The sequence below is a fragment of the Sphaerodactylus townsendi genome, linkage group LG08 (assembly GCF_021028975.2).
Source record: "Sphaerodactylus townsendi isolate TG3544 linkage group LG08, MPM_Stown_v2.3, whole genome shotgun sequence".
NCBI classification, from domain to species: domain Eukaryota; kingdom Metazoa; phylum Chordata; class Lepidosauria; order Squamata; family Sphaerodactylidae; genus Sphaerodactylus; species Sphaerodactylus townsendi.
This window is the reverse complement of record NC_059432.1, coordinates 62865763-62884386: the sequence shown is the minus strand read 5'-3', so window position 1 is coordinate 62884386 and position 18624 is coordinate 62865763. Positions and strand designations below refer to the sequence as shown.

At 43.7% G+C, this 18624-nt stretch overlaps 1 protein-coding gene across 3 annotated transcripts; it reads right to left on the bottom strand.

The window, feature by feature from the left end:
• Positions 1–10444: 10444 nt before the first annotated feature.
• TWNK (twinkle mtDNA helicase) lies at positions 10445–18615 on the bottom strand. Of its 3 annotated transcripts, none has more exons than XM_048506145.1 (5): positions 18483–18615; positions 15463–15703; positions 14744–14851; positions 12883–13024; positions 10445–12093 (listed from the first exon to the last, which is right to left on the bottom strand). In XM_048506145.1, exons 2-5 carry the CDS (start codon positions 15645–15647, stop codon positions 11773–11775), a joined length of 756 nt encoding a protein of 251 aa, XP_048362102.1. In that variant the 5' UTR covers positions 15648–15703; positions 18483–18615; the 3' UTR covers positions 10445–11772. The 3 variants fall into 3 exon arrangements, with proteins under 3 accessions (XP_048362102.1, XP_048362100.1, XP_048362101.1); XM_048506143.1 differs by lacking the exon at positions 18483–18615 and adding an exon at positions 16517–18461; XM_048506144.1 differs by lacking the exon at positions 18483–18615 and adding an exon at positions 17886–18451.
• Positions 18616–18624: the final 9 nt, after the last annotated feature.

Genomic DNA, 18624 nt, shown 5'->3' with positions numbered 1-18624 from the left:
GCTGCCTTTCCCCTAAGAATCTATATGGAAAGTTTAAATAGCATCTTCAAAAGGCTGTGTACTCCCCTGCCATCTGAGGCACAGGGAGTGAGTGTGTGAGAGAGGGCTTTCTTGGTAGCAGTGCCAAGATTATGACTCTCAATTCCAACAGATGTCCATCTTGCCTTCTCACTGTTAGCCTTCTGTCAGAAAACAAAAATAATGCTTTTCCAAAGGGCTCACAGAAAACAAGACTATTGCTTTTTTATGTGCTGAGCTATATCTGAGCTATATCTGCTGGAAATATGTTTTTTTTAAAAAAAAATCTGGTAACTTGTAACTATAATATTTGGCTTTGTCTACCGGCTAATTTTGTGCAATTAATAACTTATTCTTGTTGTTCTAATGTTATTGTATGCCACCTTGGAAGGACGGGATTTATAAATTCAGATTAAATAAACCATCTGGTCACAGTGGGACAAATGACTCAGTCTTCTCAATCCAAATTCCAAAACTAGAACAGGGAGCAGTAAGGCTCAATTCAGTCAAAAATGCAACAACAACAAAAAAACCCTGATGGATTAAGAAAATAGGTTGGACAGATCTTGGCAGAATTTGTCGCAGGCAGAAGACATGCCTTAATTTTGTCATTTATTCATGGAATACAGTTATATCTCATGCTCCTCATTTCAAATTCATGCATCTAACTCTCAAGTCAAACCACTGGAAAACAGCCAAAGGTGAAATGATCTACTAAAAAGCGCTAAACCAAGTGTTTTGAGGTAAATACTGGCAGATACAATTGATAATATTCTCCATGTGGAAATGTACATTATCTTCTCATAAAGCAGGAAAAAACAGCAAACAGGGTTCACACAGATTTTTGTTAACAGCAACAAAGTAATGTAGTATTTGAATTTCTCAAACACCATGTCATGTCTCATACATAATGAACCATAGTCTTTCCTCATTAAAACATATTCTGTCTTCCTGAATTTCCATGTGAACCTATTACCTGCTCTCTGATCAATGGGTGAGTACACTATAGTCCTTGTAGAAAGCTTCCCATGTGCCCTCAAGTGGGTAGGGCAGAGGCATATTAAAAATGACTTCCTGAGAGTGTTTCTCTCCCTTGCCCTCATTTCCATCACTCTGAACTTCATCAGCATAGGAGGCTGCAGACAAAAGAAGCCTATTTGTGATTGGGACTGATGCCCCTTGTGTGGTCTGGTCTGTGGGTAAAGGAAATGTCCCATCCATCCAGACAGGGCATTGAGGGCCTGTAAAGCAAAATAAAGCAATGAGGCATGGTCAACAGCTCCCAGGAACTGACTTGAAGGATTGGGACTGAACAGTGCCGACCTCCAGAAGATGCTTACCCAGATCCTGCTGAAAATCCCAGAGCCACTCGGGATTCTCATATGCACAATATATTCATATGCAAATACCAGCGTACAGGATACAGATGCATCCCATCCATTGAGGACAGGGTGCATATGTTTACTGAATTCTCCAGCAAAATATTGGGAAGTGGGGAGTCTGATCTTTCCCTCATCACTGTTTCAGTATTACTACTAGCTTTGAATTAGTGGATGGTTTGGTCTTGTGGACTTGCTGTACAGGGACATGGAGCCAGAGCTCATATTGAAAAAGTAGTAATTGTTCTTTACTGTAGCTATCTCCCCGGTGGGCCTTAATTGTTAGGAAAAAGTGCTGCCAAGCAACCACCAGAGCTTGAAAGAGGTGGCTCCCTTCCCCTGGATTATGGAAGGGAACAGCCAAGTGTGAAAAGGAACAGAAGATTAGATTGCAGATAAGAAATGGGTGGAGGCAAATGGCCAGACACTGTTGGTAGCTGAAACACATGGAGAGCTTTCTTTCTGAGGATCAAATGTAAGCACCAGATCTACCTTTGCTCTGCATTTGTAAATGAAGCATACAAGACCGTCCTAAGACTACCATGCTCTCTTTCTTCTCCAAAAGGAACCAACCCATGTAATGATTCCCCCCCACAAATTTGCCTCCGTTCAGGAAAGTGCCACTGATTTCAATGGATCTAAAAGGATGTAAATTGGCATTTAACACATTCACAAATCTGTTAAGAACTGCAGTGTAAAAAGTGTTACAAGAAGTGCAGGTAGGACCAAAGAACAGGAAATATGATATGGTGGGTGAGAATGATCACAACTATTAAACACTATAAATAGTTCCCTGTCCAGCGCTAAGGATTTTTGTTCTGTCATTTATAGTTCAACATTACAAAGCAAGCAGAATGGAGAGACAGGGATAACAAGGAAGCAAGGCAAGTTGATGTAGGCATTGTGATGGGGGTGGTAATAAGGGGCTAACAAAGGACTTTCATAGAAAAAATACTATTGAGGGAGATGTGAAGGTGCCACCCTGTACGCAGGCTGGGAGAGAGGTCTGAAGCATGAGTCGGCAAAGGAAAACCCGCCTAGTGACCAAGGCCAATAGGTCTAGCTCATGGCTAGACACCAATGCCGCAAGCTCCACTGCATCATTGACACTCATGGACTATTACTTAAAACAGAGCCCTTGGTCTACTAACCTGATCCCATGAGCCCCTGTTTCCCAGGTTTTTGGTCTTTCAAGGGGCAGGCTGCATGCTTTCATTATAGTTGAGGAAAGCAGGTGCAACGAGGGGAAAGGGAAGTGGAAGAGCTGTTGAAGCTTGACAATAGCGGGAGTGTGCAAAACTGCATGGTTTGGGCTGGATGCTACATGCTTTGGTGTTAACATATCCAACCTCATGTGCTGGAATCAAAGAGGAAATTGATGCATCAGCTGCCCCTTTGTGGCTGGCCTTTTTAAACTTGGCAGGTTGACTTTGCTGGCAGTGCTCCTTGCCCAGAACAGGCTCTCTCTCATTCACACAGTGCCTGCCTCAGTCGTTTACCTCTCCCCGCCTCCAGCTTACACTTGGGTTTGGCGGAACAGACTTCTCTATCACATAAGCAAAGGTCAACCAGCTTTCCTTTAAATCAATCCTTCCCTATAAAACCTTTCAGTTAGCAATTCAAGAGAGGAGGGTGTGTGAGAGAGATGGAGAGGCTGTGATCTGGGGATTAGGGCTGAGAAGGGGAGAGGTAGAAAGAAGAAAGCCAGACCCAGCTGTTGGGAACATGATCCTGCTCCAAAGTCCCCCTCCCTCTTCTTCCGCCTGCCTGGAGATGAACGGCTACTTACGCAGCTGCCAGTTTTCTGTGAGAAAGATCCCCATGTCTGTGGCTTGGACAACTGGGCCAGGAGGCAGCTGCTGACTTCTCCCAGACTCTTTATTTCCCCCCTCTAACCCACAAAGAGTTTCTCAGGGTGAGAGGCAGATGGAGATTTCTCCTCTGCCAAAATAGAGGAAGGGTACATTTCACCCCCAAGTTCCAAAGTCCAGTTGAAATCAATTCAGTAGAGGGCTTTAACATTGAAAATAACCTTGTAGTCCTAGTTCTGCCAATGAATATTACAGAAGAGTAATCAAATGAGTTGGGAACAATTTAGGATTGCCACCTTCACTCTGGGAAATTCCTGGAGATCTGGGGGTGGTGAAGGGGGATGGGTGAATTTGAGAGGGGGAGAGAGTTCAGCGGGGATGAGATTAATTTTTAACCCCCTCCCCCAATTCTTAGACAACATGACATCACTTCCCAGAAGTGATGTCATGCTGCATGCAGTTATGGATGCACATGTCACCACTCCCAACCTGCTGCTGGTTGCTAAGCATGAAACCCTAGGTCTAATGCCTTAGAATTAAGGTTGTCAGACGTGTGATGCCTTGGAATTAAGGTTGCCTGGCTGGGCATGGCCTGGCAAATGGTGGGAGGTGGAGAAGTCGGGGACTTAACAATTTTGGGGAATGCAACCTAGAAGTGATGTCATCATACTGAAGTTGGCACTCTGGTATTTGACACAAACACTATGGTTTAACCATAGAGGTTTTGGACAAATACTAGAGCTGAATAATGTTACTTTTGGACTGAGTCAGAAACTATGTTATCATGCTGTGGATACTGATCATGTCCCCGCCCTGTTGTCCAGGAATTTCTTCCCATTGCCTAGCTGAGCAGGGGCATGCAGCAAGAGCAAAGAGTGGAAGGTCTCCCACAGCCAGCGGGGAGATAGCAACCCTACTTCCTGTCTGTTCTCTGAAGATGTCATGTTTTTACAATGGAAGTAGTCTGGAGATCAGTTGTCAATCCAGGAGAATTCCCAGCTTCACCTTGAGGTTGGTAACACTGCTTAGGATAAAACATCAGGTTTACGGCAGTGATGATTCAAGTTAATTAATTATCACTTTACCATTTCAAGCCTTCTTACCTGGCCAACCATAGATGAATAAGAATGAGGGGGGGGGGGACCCAGATATAACATTGCAGATGATCTTTTGAAATATTCTGTGTACTGCAAGCCAAGACTTAACTAAAGGAGTAACTTGAACTTCTTGGACTCTGCAAGCATGCACTGATGATGCCTTGAGCATTGCTCCCCATTGCTCTCCAAGTTGGTGGCTTCATACAGAATGGCTATTCCTCCAGATTTCCAGGCCAGTTGGCCATGTTTCCAGTGGTGGAATGGGAAAGACAGAGAGAGCTGGATCTAGGTCTGGGAGTGACTCCCAATGGGGCCAACAGTCATTGGGACTGCACACACCAATGTGTCTACAGTCACCAGGTGAATAGATCTCTGTCTCTACAGATAAGTCTACAGTCTCTGTCTCTACAGAATAGGTCTCTGTCTCTACAGAAAAGTAGCACACAACCAGCCAGAGCACCCTGTTGCCAGATCAACCCATGGTGTGGGAGAGGGGGCTCTGTTTTACGGTGGTGATGCCTCTACCCATCTGCCAACCCTTGGGTGCCTAGCAATACAATGCCAAAATGGGGAGCCCATTCTCCGCATTGGCTGGTGTCCCACAGTAAAATCCTGTCTAGACTTGTCCTCGCCATGTTTGTCTTGCAAAGAGCCACTGAATTCTTCTTAAGGGAGAACACAATACCCCTGCCCTGGAAGGCATTTCCATCTTCAGCCCTGGACTACACCCTGCAAAGACAAAGGATTTGGTAATGTATTTGCCCAAAGGGTTCTTGTCAATATTACATTAACCCAAGGACTTCTCCCTCTGACTAATCTCTCTGATGACCACCTCATTTACATTGTCATTGATACAGAAACAGTAATTTAATCAGCTACCTTCCCTTTTTTGGGCACTCCCAAGTTTGGTCCATCAAGCTAATACCTCAATTATTAGATTAACAACTCAATGTTGATGTCTGCCTCTAGTCTTTCCCGGAAAGTCAGGACTCCTCTTTGTCCTGGGAGATTAAGGATCACTCTGCAAAACCCTGAGGGTCCCTTCTTCTCTACAAGAAATTCTTCTCCCAGTAGCCAGTGTTCAATATCTCTGGATACCTCTCTGTCTGTTGATATTGTTCCATAACATGTTGTTCTTTCCTCCACCAGAGCTGAGCGCAGGCCACTCAGCTCTGTTCATCGAACTATTCCACTCCAGAGTCAGGTGACTGTAACTCTTACTCCCCAATTCCCTTCATCTATTCCAAGCCCATCCACTCAACACTGCTTATACCTTAGGACTGTGTGTGTGTGCTACAGCTTTGATTATTGTGTGCTTTATTTTGCTCACCTGCAGAATTTCTTGCAAAAGCTGATCACCTAGCTAGAGGGACATTGTGAGTGGCCTGAGTCCACCTTCTGGATGGTTTGCTAGGTGGTGTGTCTCTCTCAGCTACTGTCATGAGAGCCTCTGGCCATCTTGAAGCTTTGATTGCCATGGTGTGGTGTGTTGCTAAGCAGCAGGCACAAATGAATAGTATCTTGGATGCCCTCTCACATTCTCTAAGGGACCTGTTTCTGCAGAGACTTGCTTCCCCACTGGTGCCACCTGGACCTGGCTAGAGGGATTGTCTCAACCAAGCATGGCTGTCCCTCAAACCACTGGCACCCCTGTAGGCTTTTTGTGGTCACTTGGTCTTTCACCACCACCCCCAGTGGGTGTCCTCTGCTGCCCTCCCCAAGGGATGCATGGGGGCAGCCCCTCCCTCAGCCCTTCTTTGCCTGATCCTGCCCCTGAGGTGGCTTCAGCATTCTTCCTTTGCCCCCCTACTGGCCATTGGTTACAACCCCAGCCCCACCAGCTCCAAGTTAGTTCTCCTGCACTGATATCCCTTTTCTCCAGTCTTCCTTTTTTCTGTGCCGTTCCAGGGCTGGCCATGGTGCAACTGCCCCTCCCTCCAGATTGCATTACCCAAATGAATGTAGTTAAGACCAGCCTACAATATTCTGGCATTCTTTAACCAAAAGGAAACACTTTGTTGTTTTCCATAAATTACATGCATAATGCCCATATTTTCCTAAGGTTGCAGTCCAACACCTACTCATTATGGAACAGCCCTGTTAAATTTGGCTGCACTAACTTAGTTCAATAGTGTTTCTATATTTCTGTACTGCCCCAAGTGCTAATCATAGTTGACACACATCTGGTCTATTGCAAAATTGTTACTGCTGTAAACTTGGAAGTTGAGAAATTTTGCAAAATAAAAAAAATGCTGTTCTTGCAAGAATTTTAATTGCCAGAAAAATGTATATTTGTTAGAAAAACTTATAGAATTGTGTCTCTTGTAGCACTGTGTCATTGATTGAAATATACCAGTTTATCAGATTGTGGAAACTTTTGCCCAAAATAGGAAAAAAGTTGACAATTATGAAGTATGTCAAAGTTCAAGGCGGTAATCGCCACTGTATCATTGTTGTCACGCAGGCAGCTACTAGTAAGCTCAAGCATTCATCCATGGGCACCAATATTTAGTGCTTGGCTTGAACTAAAGTTTTACCTCTTTCTCTTGATCAAATGTCACAGTTTCACTACCTCTCAATTAGCAATTTGTAACATCACCTCTTGAAACCTGCCAGGATCCAAAATTATTTCCTCCTGTTCTTCTTTGATGCTGTAATATTAAGTTTTCCTCTCTGCTTAACAGTTCTTGACCCAGTGAAGAGGATTTTAGCACGAAGTGCTAGATTTAGTGATGGGAATTTCTGCTTTCTTGCTTTCCACTTTTATTTGGTTAACAACAATTGTGTCTGTATTTAGCAAGAGTCTAGCTTCGTTTTGACCATTTGGTGCAACAATGTAGGTATTGCCATGATAATTCTGGACAAAGAATATTTAATTCATTCACACTGTGACATGGTGGCAGTGGAGAGACAGGAAAGTCTGAGCTGCTGTCTGCTGATACCCTCCTGACTCTTTCAGTTATGCGCCTATGAGAATTTCATTCTACACCCTATGGGGAAAAGCTGGATCTGAGTTCACTAGCTTCAAATGGAGGTGGGCAGAGTGCTGTGTCCATCACAACTATAAAATAATGGCAATGTAAATAAGGTGGTTGTGAGAGAAATTAGTCAGGGTAAGAAGTACTGGGTTAATACAGTACTGGCAGGAACACTGGGGCAAACACATTAACAAATCCTTTGCAGGGTGAATAGTCCAGGGCTGGAGACGGGAACACTTTCTGCTACAGTGGTATTGTGTTCTCTTAATCCCTTTAGGAAGGGTGTGAGGCAGGTAGTTTGCAAAGCAGATATGGGCAAGGGCAAGTCCAGACAAGCTTTTACTGTGTCTTTGTGGGTACATTAGCCAATGCAGAGAATGGCTCCTCATTTTGGCACAGCACTGCCAGGCACCCCAAGAATTGACAGGAGGGGTTGAGACATTGTTGTACTAAAACAGAGCCCCCACCCCCGCATCCACCACGGGTCAGTCTGGTAACACTGGGGCTCACTTGAGACATGGAGAAGCTGAGAAACCAGATCCCACCAGATAAAGATGGCTGCTAATGCTGTGGGAAGAAGCAAGGGAAGTGAAACACTGTCAACGTCTGGCAAGCTTTAGTCACACGGTGTGTGTGGGAAAGAGTTGCTATCAGGTCTGGAATCTCCACATGTGAGGGAAGGAACTATTTTAAAATTTCAGCTAGTGTACCAAAATGTGTATGGATTTGAGCAATTACTTTCCAAATTCAATACCATACAATGTGCAATAAAATTATCAGACCCTCACAATGCAGTGAAAGAAAAGGGTAAATTACCATGTATATTCAGTGTGGTGTAAAGGATAGGATAAAATAAGAGCCAAATACGCTACCATGAAGTTCTTGCAGGAAGGATGGGTAAAAATGCACCAACAATTTAGCCCAAAAATGACAGAGAAGCTTAGCTATTAACAGCAGCACATATCTGAGGACATGCCCTCAGCTTTCCATTTTGTTCCTGTTATCTGTGTTTGCAACCTCAGAAAATAATTCTGTGATTTAAAATATCCATCTCATGGGTGGGTAAGAATTTTAAAGTGCCAACTTTACAGTACTGCTATTGACAGTGAAACAAACCACTTAATTAAGAGGTATGTTAGTAGGAACACTTAACTTAATCTCTTTAGAATCAAAAGTATTTAAACAGCTTTAATCCAAGTACTCCAGTTTAACTGGTTTGCAGATCAAACTGATAGTAGTTAAGGCAATGTGTTTTGGTGAACTAATGCCTTGATGAGAACAAACCTTGAGTTTCTGGAGATATTCCCATACCTCCCTGTAGACATTTAAGAAGGTCCATTATTGACTTCACTAACATTTTTAAAGTGGCGATTATCACATTATGTGGCTAACAGAAGATTCATTATAACCATGCTTATTTGCCCAGAAATTTACAATGAACTTCTGAGTTAGACTATGTTACCTTATGCAAACATTTGCCTCAGCTGTGTCCTAGAGATGTACAGAGAATTCCTTTTCTCTATAGATGCAAAGGCATACTTTTGCCACAGTGCCTGGGATTCTTAGGAAGACAGAAATTGTTAATAACAACACACTTCAATAGCAACTAACAGCAGCAGTGGAAATACCTACCTGGCACAGCTCAGCTTCTGATGAGCACTGTTTCAACTACAAGCTCAAAACTCAGTTCCAAATAAAATCACAGATCAGAGTTCAGACAATTTTGAAACATTCCTGGAGTTTGGTGGACATTTGGGTAGTGTTGCAATTTGAGGTCTGGATCCTCATCTCTCTTGCCATAGTTTCAGGCTAACTGACATCAGGGGACTGGATTACCCGTTCACAGGAACAAGCCCTCCCCATGGCAGAAACTCAGCGGAACATTTGAGCTCTCAACCAGCCCTAGGCCCTTATTCCTAAACTTGCTTCCAATTCCCACCATCCAGTGGCCAAGTCCTTTTCATCTTGTCCCACTGTTGCCAGCAGCCAAATTAATAAAAGATGTTGCCCAGATCCCTCGCTTTCCCTCCCTGAGACAGAACACATGGGAATGTTTGTAGTAGAACCTGCTTTAGGTCTTGATAAAGGGTCTCCTTTTTGGCTCAGTTGTCCCCTGCCAGCAAATGATTCAAGTCAGCCCCAAAATTGTTGAGGTATGAAAAAGACTGATGGATTGTTGAACAATGAGGAAAAACCCTCAGCAGGAAGAGATGATGAGAGTATTTGTTCTTCATCCATTGCTATCTGATCAGGTTCAATCCCACACCATATGGATAGCAGAAGTGTATGTGCAATAGTCTCTTCCTAACAACAACAATTTTTCTAACCCAACAACAGTTCATTCCTCCTTCACAATTGTTAGGCTTGCTGTTCAGGATCCAGGAGCAGTTTCAGTGCAGTGGCCTGGGTCCAACAAACCTTTCTGAGTTAAAAAAGCAGAGCAGCAAATTGTCAGAGTACTCTTGGGCTTCAGATGCATTCGACAATACATTCAGAAATTGTCCCAATAGAGCTCAGCTGAGGGTAAGAGATGCAACCTCACCCCTTGATATTAAAGCAACCAGGTAAGGCACAAACTTCAGCAGAATCTAGTCAACTGGCAAATGATCTATTGGACCAATAAAGCTAAATTGTCACCAGGTTTGTTAAGTGACACCCCTTTCATGAAGGGCCCAAAGATGTTTCAAGTGAACAAAACATAAAAAGATGGAATGCCCATTCAAAATGCATTGATCTAACCTACCTGGACTATACCTGCTGCCATCAGTGAAGATGGAGGTGCTAAACAACACCCATTTGAGCAATGAAATAATTTATCACCCTCAATCACCTTTTTGATTTAACCTCTAAGCCAGTGGTGGCGAACCTTTGGCACTCCAGATGTTATGGACCACAATTCCCATCAGCCCCTTCCAGCATGGGAAGGGGCTGATGGGAATTGTAGTCCATAACATCTGGAGTGCCAAAGGTTCGCCACCACGGCTCTAAGCCCTCATGCAAGGGGCTTTTCTCAGTTCTCCAAAACTGTTGCTTCCCAAAAGTTCTCATGCCAATTTTGTGCCTCACACATGTGTAAACTTTGCTCTATTTTGTGACCCCAAAAACTGCTTGGAGAGAAAAGTAGCCATGAAAAGCTTTGTTCACAAGGAGGCATCAAGAGACAATAAGACAAAACTTTCTTTAATTAGGTGGCTCAGTTTTGTTATTATGTTTTTTTTAGTTTCTAAATAAATAAAAGTTCTGCCTCAAAAAAGGGAAGAAAATTTCCATTTCAAATTCTGGGAAATGAAAACCAAACATAGACTGACCTCTTCTGGGCAACATAAGAAATATTTGCACATGAGGTACAAACTGGGTTTTGAATTATTTTAAAATAAAACAGATATTCAATACAATATCCAGTAACCATAATCTCTGCATCCCAAACAAACTATTCCAAATACCATTAATGATGGAAGTTTTTCCTCCTGATAAGTCACACAAAATCACAGTTGATATTATTGGCTGTAAATTAAAATAGAAAAATTCCCAATCTCATTAAAATGTTAGAGGCTGAAGCAATGTCCTTTAGACTCTTACAGTCTGCCCATTTCATAGATGATGTGTTTTAGATGATGTGTTTTCAAAAACAGGTTTTCAAAAATCTTCTTTTATCAGTACCATTCTTCTCAAACAGTACCAGGTCTGATTCAAAACTTGCAAGGGTTATAACACTTGGAGAAGGGTCTCAGGGAAATTGAATCATGATTTTTGCTTAGGTTTGACAAAACCATTATTTGTCTCAAAAACACCCCCGCCCCCAATAAACCTGCATTATTTCCCTTGATGGCAGCTTGTCAAAAATCCCTTTGAACCCACAAGTAGTGTGGTTTTCCTCTTAGACAGACATCACTTGAATTCATACTAGGCAAAACTGGTAAAGCTCTGGTACAAGTGCTCACCCCTTAGCTTATTTAAGACTGTTGTCTTCTGAGCTTGTTTACCAGTGGTATTGTGATACAGTTGTGTCTAACAAGGACCAAACTTGCATCTGGGATATATAATTACAGCAAGTTGCAAACCTTACTCTGTTCAGACATTCGGGTAAAAATCACACCTAATATGCAGACATCAATTCTCATCTTGGTGGCATTTTCCAGTTTAACAATGGAAAATGGAGGAGCAGTCAGGCCCAATTTAGGCTGAAGAGGTAAGGCTTTCCTCAAATTCACCCACACTCCTGCAAGATCTCCTAAGGGGTGTGCATTCCTGTACCCAATCTCATCTTGGAAGCATAGCAGAAAGAGCCCAAGTCTCATCTCTAGATTATTGCTTGATAAGAGGCAAATGTGTTTGACCACAGGTCCCTCACTTGATTTCAAAGAAAAACAGCAGGCAAAAGTGCTGCAAAAAACCCCAGCAAGAGCCTTAGAAGAAATCAGATTATTGCTGCTGTGATCAGGGAAAAGGCAGTGATATTGCTGGCTTGCATCCCTTCCTGCACAGTACTCTACTTCTCTTCTTTAGGTTTGGCAGGTTCATCTGGGGAAGTCTTTGTACTGGGTGACCTGGTCCGCTGCTTCTTTGAAGCCCCACCAGCACCTGCAGGAGCATTCTTGGGAGGCACACCATTGTCCTCTTTAACCTTCTTCAACTTGGCTTTGCCTTTGATTGGGGTAGAAAAAGTGAGGGATGTTTTCTGGAACTCCAGAGGAAAGATGCCCACATCGCCATCAAAGCGGTTCTTTGACACCTGTAGGTAGCGCTTGCCTGGGCCAGTCACCAGCTTCCTGTCCTGCAGGATCAACACGTTGTCAGCTTCCTGGCTGGCCTGCATAAGAGATGTGAGAAGAAAAAAGTCCTTTCACTATAACAGAGAAAACCACCTCATATAGCAAGAGGTGATAGAGAACCGCTGCTAAAAAGCAAATGTTACTGCAAATGCTAGCTATTGGGCCTTCCTTTGTGATCCTGCTATACTTTTTGTGGGTTAACCTCTTAATGGTTTCTTGCACTTCACCCCTCCCCCCCCCCAAAAAAAAACACAACCCCTGGCAATTTCCTCAACTAGCTCTTCCAGCTGCAAAGGGGCTAGAAACTTTTAAAAACAACACTGACACAATCAGCTACTGTTGAGCACCCTGTACTTCCACTTCAGTGGATGAGCATTAAGCATGTGCTAGTCAGAATCCCACTTCCATATACAGATGCTGGCTAAAACATGTGCAGGTAATCCTTTTCTCTTTGCTGTGGCACACTAACAGGCACTCTAAACATAAACTACCTCAGAGCTGCTGTGAAGATAACATGGAAATTAAGAGGATGACACAAGCTTCTCTGAATCCCCCTAGGAGGAAAGGTGGGGTGTATATGATGTAAACAAACAGACAGACAGACAGACAGACAGACAGACAGATAGATTCCTCTGGTCCACTCCAGTTTAATGAGTTAACGAACTGCCAGAGAAAACTGACAGTTCCAGAAGGCCACAGTAAGGGACTAACATAATAGGCTTTGCTTCCTACAAATAAAAAAGGCCAACACACTCCAATCAAGCTGCCAGTATAGCTCTCCAAGGGCCTATTCACCTCCTCATAAACTGCTACCAATAAGCACTCACCTTTGCAGACCCAAAAATTGAAGAAGTCTGCAACTCTCTCTCCTCATCTTCCTTCCGAGGATGGATTACCAGAGTCACGTGGCAGTTGTTGTCTGTGGCAAACTTTCGGAAGGTGCCCACTATGTAGTCTTGGACAGCAAGCCTGGAACAGCAACAGCAATAGGGTGGAATAAATGTACTTTGGCACAAGCCTCGGGAAGCATTTGATTTTGATACATTATCAGGAAAGTTTAAAATAGGGGCAATATCTGACATACACACTTTACTGAAGAAAGCACTACTGCTGACTGCAATAGGTACAAATCCATATAATCATGTGGGTAGGCAAAAGGGCATAATGGGGACACTCATGGCTACTGTTCAGGGTTCTGAAACCTGAAAAAAGCCTAGATCTGTACAAAGATCTTACCCAACATCCTAACTGAAGGATTTTTTTTAAAAAAAACTTTAAAGTTAGCAGCAGCGGCACATGCACTAATGTCACAAACAAAACCCTGCTGGAGTTCACAACTGTTCTCCACAATCTTCATAGTCCTCCCCCCTTTTATGAAATAGACATCTGATCACCAGCCTAAGCATAAGATACCCTGACTTTCCTTTTTAAATCTTTATGTGTAATTACTGACACCAGGATTGCCTAGGAATAGTACATCATAATTTCCAATCTTTCAGAGAAGTGGTTCCCACTCCTTTTTCACTCTTATGCCCCTTGGCAACCCATTTTCCTAAATGTGTACCTCTATATTAGAAACCAGCTATATAATTTTTTCACATACTCCCAAATGTTCTGGCATGTACCCCTGGAGGTATGCCTACCCCAGGTTGGGAACCACTGTTTTTTTTTGAGCATGCACTGTTAAGTGTCAGACCAACAATAATTACAGCGACAGCTAATCATGTTTTCACTTGAGCAGAATTTGAATCCTGCCTAGACTTAACAGTGGTTAAGTGGGAGTCTAGGCAATTTTAGCCACAGTTAATGGAATTAGCTTCGGTAACCAGCAGCTGAAGTTGCTAAGGGTCACGAGTCTCCCCTGCCTTTTCCTTTCTGAAGCCACCTTCAATGCTGGGGAAGTTTATTCCTGAGATTGTGGGACCCATGTGGAATAATACATGTTGGGGGCTGCAATGGGTGGGAGAAGAGAGCGACATTGTTCCCTCCTGCCACTTCCACTAGTGGAAATTCACTGATGTGTGTGTGTAAAGTGCCACCAAGTCACAGCTGCTTTTCAGTGGCCCCACCAAGGGGCTTTCAAGGCAACTGAGAAACAGAGGTGGTTTGCCATTGCCTTCCTCTTCAGAGTGTTCCTTGGAGGTCTCCCTTCCAAGTACCGACCCTGCTTAACTTCTGAGATCTGATGAGATCACACTGCACGATATCACCTTCTCTCCGAATTCACTGTTGAAAGAGGAAAAAGAGAGAGATTTTACTCTCTTCTCTCTTCCTACTTGAGCCCTGCCTCCCATGCATAATTATTACGCCACGTTGGTCCCAAAATCTCAGGAATAGGCTTTCCCAGGATAGGATATGGCTGCTGGGAGGAGGGAAAGACTGGAAATTCAGGGATCCTGAAACAGACCACAGACTGGATCCGACCCAATTCTACCGGTGATACAATGCTAATCATAGTTAAAGCAGCAACTCATACTCCAGAAGAGGAGTATGAAAGCCTGTGGCCTAGTCCTCACCAAGTTTCAGCAACTACATCTTCAGTGTCCCTAAGTAAGCACAGTCTACAGTGGGATGCAATCTATCATATAAATAATGAACTATAGAAGCCTCTATAATAGGAAACTCACAGAGTAAGGAAAAGGAAATAAAGGAGGAGTAGAGTGTTGGGGAAAAAACATGAAGGGTTACCTGTCCACGGTCAACTGCTCCTGGCCCATCATGAACTGGAGGTTGTCAATAATCACATGGGTAATATCATACATGTACACTGCATGCAGCATGGTATCTATCACTGCCCTGCAAGGGAGAAGACAGTGATCTCAGTGGCACTTTCTCTCTCTCACAGAAGCCAGCTTCCTCACTTAAACATTATGCATCGTAATTCTATACCCCACAGCAAGAATGTGAAAGGGCATTACCTAGGGGATACAACTGTGACATCCTGTAACCTTCATCCTATACTTGAGTAAGGATCTGTTTAACAACTCTCTGAAAAGCTTAGAAGAAAACTGTGCCAACTGCAGCTACTCATTTAGGGTAAGGATATTTCTCAATTTTTAAAGCTGCTAGAAATAGAAACTGCAATCAAAATCAATCTTGGGACTTCTCCAATGCACTGTATTGATTAAGATGGATAAAGAACATGAACCTGATGGGCTCTGTGTCTCTCAGATTGTGAGGGAAAGAACTATTCAGTTATTTTAGCATTAGTGCCAACTCTTATAAACAGCCTTCTCTGCACAGGACACTAACACCCTGATCTAAAGCATGCCCATTTAAGAGTAATCTCCACTGATTTCTACCCAACTAAATACTGAGAGTGTAATCTCAACAACACAAGAGCCCATACCACAGACTCGGCATCAAGAAATTTAACAAAGTATGTGCAGGAAGGAAGCTGCTTTTACTTGATATTCTGATGCCCATGGAAAGTCATGAAGTAGAGAGGAAGATCCTCAAATTTGTCTGCCCACTCGTCATAGTTTTCCAGCTGCTCTTCCAGCCGTTCCATGGCAAACTGAGTAAGCATGATCTTGGTCAAGCGCACATTGTTAATCTCAAAGCTGCCCCACAAAGTATTCACCCCCTGCATACAGAGATCCAGGGCATATTCACTGATGAAAGTTGTCTTCCCACTGCCAGTTGGACCTATTACATAGAGACAAGGGAAAAATTAACAGGTGTAGAGATGATTTTCCAACCTGCATGAGAACTACTTTAGCAATGAGTTTGTATGTGGACTGATAGGTACCTGTTTTGGGAATGTGTTGTCAGACTGCATGTATGGATATGGATGGTGAGTGTGAATGCCTTGTGCAAGAATGCACATGTGTTCTTACTTAAAATAGAAAATTGCCAAAATAAAACTTCCAATTAATAAAAGATCCCCAACCCAGACAGAATAAAGCAATAATTATAGCTCAAATAGTATTCAAAATCCACAGCAAACAGTGACACAAAATAATCCTGAGACCAGGATTAACAGAATGAAGTGCAGAATTAACCTTAGTCTCACTCCTTTAAATAAATAGGTTCGAACAAACAGCATTCTGAGATAGAGGATCAAGTATGCAACAAGACTTATACCAAGACTGACACCAGTCTAAAGTCACTGACTTCATTGGGTTTAGACTAGCATAATTTTGCAGAGGACTGCACTGTTAGATTGATAATAACAATAAGATATTCAAAGCACACATATTACTGAAAATTAATGAAGCAATCTCTAACTGATGATTCAATAAACCATTATTTGTAGAAGCCTTGTGAATATTACTGGCAGCCTATCTTTAGTGCAACATGCTGCAGTGGCAGTACAGAATATTGATTTTCTAACAGGTCAGGATTGTAGATTGAAATCTGGCCTAAAATACCAAATATCCAGTAGCTCTGAGGAACTGAACAATGACATATGCATTGCAAGGCACAGGTGGGAAGGAGAAACACAACACATTTAATCACCTGTGAAGACTGTGAGCTCCCCTTTCCGATGACCCTTCAGCAGTCTGTTCATTTCTGGAAAACGAGCCCATTTGACCCCAGCCACCTGCTCAACGTTGGCCAGTTCCCCAAACACCTCTTCACGCAGCTCACGAAATGAAATTATGGACTTGTGGCCAGCAGGCAGGGCAGTGCGCAAAATCTTGGAAAGGTTTAAGCCACTGTTGAAAGCTTCTAAGGGGCGGAGCTGCTGGTCACTAGGTCGCACCAAAGAACACCGTTTAGGATTCAGTTTGCGAGCAAAAAGCTTAGCAGCCTCCCAAGCGCGGAGATCCTCCCCCAGCCAAAGTGTAATCCTTTTAAACTGTTCTAAATAGGGAAGAAGAGCTGGGGGAAGGCAAGAAATCCCTCGAGGCAAGGCCAAAGTTGGTAGCCCAGTCACCTGGTGCAGTATCAAAACATCCAGCTCCCGTCCAGTCAAGACCACTTCGGTATCTCGTCGGCTGATCAGTGGCAGTCCAAAAAGATTGTAATAAGCACCTGGCCGAGGCAGAGTGTTCTCCACGTAGCATATTGTCTCTCCTTGGTGCTCAGCTCTTAGAAGCTTTAAGCCCTTTAGACTGGTACCCTGGGGACTATACCATGGGAAAACCAAGGCCTGAGCTGTTCGCACATAACGCACTCCAAAACGCTTAAGGGTGGTATCAGATACATTGGAGATACCAAATGTAGCCTTAGCTTCTTGTGTCTCTTGCTTATCCAGCAGTTCCCACAGAGGCAAAGCTCTATCCCAAATGTGCTGGGCATCCTCCCCAGGTTGGTCTCTTTGCCCATCAGTCTTTAGCAGTTCACCAGGAGCCACGCCATTATGTTTCAACTCAATGCTGGCCTGGAAGTCTTGCCAGTTACCCTCAATCAGAGTGGCTGTACAGACAAAGCGGCCTGTGGTTTTGTCAATAAACAGGCTGTAGTTCTGTCGAACTTGCTGCTTTTCCTCCACAAAAATGCTGGGTGTGTGAAGACAACTATAGCCATCGTGAAAAGGAATACCCTGAGTCCTCAAATACTGTCGTATCTCTGTGACTGACACAGGTGGGATCGGACCTTCTGGACACGGAAGAACCCCTTTCTTGTAGTGTCTGCTGTTATGCTTGATTGGCATGACCAATCTGCCTCCAAAGGACCAAGAATTGAAAAGAATGCGCAAGCAGGGGACGGGGAACCACATTTTTTTACACGTGGCAGAAACGTGTATGCTTCAAGTATTCTTTCAACATACTATGCAGCCCATCCCACTTTGGCATATTGGAAGATTATAATAAACACCCCCACCTACCGCACTCGGGCACTGCCCCATCCCACTCTCGCAGATATCAACTCTTTTACAAACCATTCCCCCAGCTGAGCTGAAACCTCCGATTTTCGTCCTCAAAAACCTCTGCTCCCGAACACAACAGGCGTAGAACAGGGACCTGCCGGACACACAGCCTCGCCTCCTTTCCGATGGCAGCACAGGCTTCCCCACGAACTGCTTTTAAGACGAAAGATCACCTTCCTAGGATCCTCCGCCCCGGGACCACCTTCCAGGAACGTGGTCCCCTCAGCAAGGAACACCTGCAGAAGCTCAGCCTTCCCTGTGTCGCTGCACCAGTTGACCAACTCCGCCCACGAACTTTATCTCAGTGCTTATAGAATTATTTTACAACTATGCTTAAACCATTCCCCACGTGCAACCCCAGGGAGCGCGCCACAGCTTTGACCCCGGAACCACAACACTGAAACGTCACTTCTGGAGTGCTTAAATGGGCGGGACGAGATAGCATTAAGAAAATATAAGAAAATAAAAGATAAACCCACGCTCACACTCTAGTTTCATTTCCAGTCTAATACTGAACTGTTCCTTTAATCTCAGTTCTCCCGCGCAAAAGTGTAAAGGAGGCCTAGAGCGGCAATATAGAACTGTAGAAGCCAATTGTTCAATTTTTACCGGAAATTTCGTGTTTGAGGCCTCATTTTGTCTCTATGGAAACGATGCCGGCCGCCAGGCGCCTAACTTCCGGTAGATTGTTCTACTTCCGGCATGGTCTCTGGCACAAGGAGAGAATTCCGCGACGGTCCTGTTGCCCTGT